The following is a 4,201-nucleotide window of genomic DNA, read 5'->3' on the forward strand; positions in this document are numbered from 1 at the left end:
TGATTGCTCTCAAGTTTTTCCTCAGTATCTCACTGACCAGTAGCAAGTACTTTTATCATTAGCCCTTGTCTGAAAACTACACTTAATATAAAGCACTGACTAGACCATTCTCCCCATGAGTGTGTGACTACAAAGCCACAACCCTAGCCCTAGAAGGAAGGAACCTTAATTAAAAAAAAAAAAAAGAATCTTTTCTCTGTTTTTTTTTTTTTTTTGGTACCAGAGATTGAACCCAGGAGCACTCGACCACTTAGCCACATCCCCAGCCCTATTTTGTATTTTATTTAGAGACAGGGTCTCACTGAGTTGCTTAGTACCTTGCTGTTGCTGAGGTTGGCTTTGAACTTGTGATCCTCCTACCTCAGCCTCCCAAGCCATTGGAATTACAGGTATGTGCCACAATGCCAGATGAGAGCCAATTTTATTCAACCTGGATAGTATAACTCAATGGGATACATTTGGTCCATGAAAAGCCTGAAGTTTATTCCATTATTAAATGTTAGCATATTATACAGATATACATGAAAGGTCCCAGGCATCAGGTCTTAACTTTCATACACTCACCTAAATCCTTGTTTGTCTCAAGCCTTTATATTCTTATAGGTTTAATTCCTGACTTTCTTTTTGTGTTTCTTGATTTATTCTGGACTCCTGGCACCTATCTATTATGTCACTTTCATAGACTTCTGTCTCAGGATGTTTTAAGTACTAAATGTCCTACATGGTCAATGGGCATAGCTAAGAGGCAAAAGTTGGTATAACTGATTTCATAGATTGTACAGGTGGGACATTAAAGTTCATCTAATCAGCAAAAGATAAACTAAAACTAAATTTTCTATTCTGAAAAAAATGACAACTTCCTTTTTCAATTCATCTTACTGAGTACTTAATTTAATCTAAAGATAGAACTACGAACCTTAATGAAACATAGTCACTACCCCTTCAAAGAGCTCAGGGCATCTTGGATACGCAAACAAATATTCTGCTGATTATAATTCACTGTGTTGAGTGATACAATATGCTACAAGGAGTATTCATTGATGTGCTATGGACTAGTGGTATAACTCAGTGGTTGTATGTGTTTAGCATGTATGAGTCTCTGAGTTCTACCCTCAGCATTAAATTAAATTAAAATTACAAAAAATAAAATGCTATAGGAGCCTAGAGAAGCAAAGTAATTGTTCTTAGAAATATGTGTCAAACATGAAAGAGTTCACAGAGGATGCAACACTTGAGATGGAGCTTTAAAAAAGCACTGCATGTCTTTAGGAATAGAGTAAAACAGATATTTAAAGGAAAGGACATAACATGTACCAAGACAAGTTTCATGCAGTTTCATGGAGCTAAAAATGTACAGTTTGCCAAGGATGGTTAGGGAGGGTAGTGAGTGATGTTTCATTCTCTTGGAAATATAGGTGAATTCAGGTGGTAGAGAATCTTAAAAGCTGAAGAAATTTAACTGGAAGCCAGACTCTATGGGGCTCATAGCATGACAAGACACCTGTTTTGTTTTTGCCCTAGTTTTTTTCTTAGTAATACTTTCTTTCCTTGTCCAGCAAATGAGAACAATATAATAATTATAGTGGAGGTTATAGTGAGTTTCACATTATTATTTGGAAGTTGTGCAGTTTTTTGGAAGTTGTATACTTTTTTTTAAAAAAAAAGAATTTTGTTGTTGATGGACACTATACCTTTATTTATTTATTTACTTTTATGTGGTGCTGAGGATTGAACCCAGTGCCTCACCCATGCAAGGCAAGCGCTCTACCACTGAGCCACAGCCACAACCCAGAAGTTGTATACTTTAGCAGGGCATTATATGTAAGATATTTTAAGCTATCATCATCACTTTCTCTCTTCCTTTCTCTGCTCTCCTTGCATTCTTTTCTCCCCTCCTTCTTCTTTTCATGTTTACAATCTAATATGTAAGGTTTGGTAAAAGGAAGAAAGGAAACATAAACCAAAAAATTAGAGAGCAATTATTAAGCACCAACTATACACTCATGAGTTTGTTCAGGAAAAACTCCGTAAGTGGTGAAGATTGTGGAATAAAGGAGCAATTTTGGTATTTTTAGTGTATTTCTTTATGATGAGATGAGTCTGGTGTAGAGTCTTGGGTCTGAAAATAGATAGGAAGAAAACTGTTAAAAGAGTGGGTTCGCCTGAGGCCCTGGATCCTCTTTGAGTTCATCCAGGCCAAAGAAAAGATAAAGATGATAAAGATGTCTTATGGCAGAATTCACCAACTCCAGAAAAAGCTTTTTCGGCTCAACATTCTCCTTAATGCTCTTTTCATATCTTTGTTCCTTAGACTATAGATGAAAGGATTCATCATGGGGGTTACAATTGTATACATGATAGCAGCTACCTTTTCCCTTTCTGCTGAGTATGCAGAAGAGGGGAGAAAATAGACCCCGACAATGGATCCATAGAAGAGGGACACAGTGGAGAGATGGGATCCACATGTAGAGAATGTTTTCCACTTTCTCTTAGTTGATGGAACCCTGAGCACAGTGCTGCCAATAAGGGTGTAGGAGAGAAGAATGAAAATGAAGGGGATGAAGATAACTGTTCCACCGATGCCTAGGATAAACAAGTTGTTGATCTGGGTGTCTGAGCAAGCAAGCCTTAAAATGGGTTCCAGGTCACAGAAGAAGTGTGGAATTGCTCTCTGATCACAAAAAGTCAAATGAATCAGCAGACTGAGATGCAGTACTGAAACCAGGTTGGAAATAACCCATGGAGTCACAACCAACAGGGCACAGCGCTTGGGATTCAATAATGCTGCATAGTGTAATGGGTGACAGATGGCAACATACCGGTCATATGCCATGGCTGCCAAGAGGAAATTGTCCAGGTTCACCAGGAGCATAAAAAAATACATTTGCGTAAGGCATCCTGCAAAGGAGATGGTTGGACTCTGGCTTTGAATGTCTGCCAACATTTTGGGGACTGTAGTGGTTGTGAAGCAGATGTCAATGAAGGATAGATTTGCAAGGAAGAAGTACATGGGACTGTGGAGGTGAGTGTCACTGATAATAGCTAGGATGGTAAGTAAGTTTTCTACCATGGTGACTAGATACATGGATAGAAACAGCATGAAGATGATCTGCTGCTGTTCAGACCCCACTGTAAGTCCCAGGAGGAAGAATTCGGAGATAGTAGTTTGGTTTCCTTGGTGTATGGTTCTGCTGTGTCTAAAACGGGAAAATTTGAACTTCACTGTAAAATGGTAATGTGACACAAAAGCCCATCTGTGCATTATATGAGATTATTGAATAGAATCAGGCTTTGGAACCAGACAGTCCTGGCTTATATTATTCCCTTACTAAAACACCAGTTTCCCAAGGGCATGGATTTTATCTTCTATGTTCAATGCTATACATCAGTGATATAGACAGTGCCTGTCACATAGTAGGAGATAAATTTAATACTGGTTGGATTTATTAAACAGTGGGTAAATAAATGAAAAAATAACATTCTAGATTTAAAACTCACTATCTTCATGTTTCTATCATCGGTGCTTTTCTGAGCCTATTTCATCAAGTGTAAAAGTTGAAGAGTATGTACTTCATGAGGATGTAAACTAGATACTCTCCACTGTGTGGGCATTGCAGTGACACATGTAACATATCCAGGCCTGAATTTTAGCCATTTGTGTAGCTGTTATCATTCACTAAATTGGAAGACTCAGACTCTAAAGGTAAAAAGAAACCCCCAGAGTTATCTGAACCAGTCCCTGCCTTTGGGCAGTGACTATACATGTGATGATTTAGCTGATCACTTTTTAGTGCTCCAGAGAAAGAGATTCCACATCTCTTTCCAGCATTTGATCCAAAAATTTATCCTCTAAATAATTTGCTCACATCTTCCTGAAATCTTCCCTCTTTTTACATTTCAACAAGGAGAAAGTAGTCATCAATATTAAATGCTGCAAAAGTCATGTAGGAATGTCCACTGAATTAGGCAACATAGAGGTAATGTTTAATGTCTTTATCCAGACCATTTTTTTTTAGTGAAATTGATTGGGCATAAGCAAAAACAAAGAAAACTTTTAGGAGCTAATATTTATTTGGGGCTTACTATGTTGTAGGCACTCGGCTAAGTGCTTTATGTGGATTATCTTATTAAACATTCACCACAACCTTATAAGATAAACAAGACTATTAAAATGCCCAATTTACAGGGGAGAAAACCAACA

General features: G+C 37.7%; 1 protein-coding gene across 1 annotated transcript; it reads right to left on the reverse strand.

The window, feature by feature from the left end:
* Positions 1-2,239: 2,239 nt before the first annotated feature.
* LOC107153013 (olfactory receptor 1468-like) lies at positions 2,240-3,262 on the reverse strand. The gene has a single exon (XM_015498530.1). It carries the CDS (start codon positions 3,260-3,262, stop codon positions 2,240-2,242), a length of 1,023 nt encoding a protein of 340 aa, XP_015354016.1.
* Between the last annotated feature and the right edge of the window lie 939 nt (positions 3,263-4,201).

Source organism: Marmota marmota, unplaced genomic scaffold (genome assembly GCF_001458135.2).
Source record: "Marmota marmota marmota unplaced genomic scaffold, marMar, whole genome shotgun sequence".
NCBI lineage: Eukaryota > Metazoa > Chordata > Mammalia > Rodentia > Sciuridae > Marmota > Marmota marmota.

Coding starts and splice junctions, on each gene's coding strand:
- LOC107153013 (XM_015498530.1), bottom strand. CDS start 3,262: ATGCACAGATGGGCTTTTGTGTCACATTACCATTTTACAGTGAAGTTC.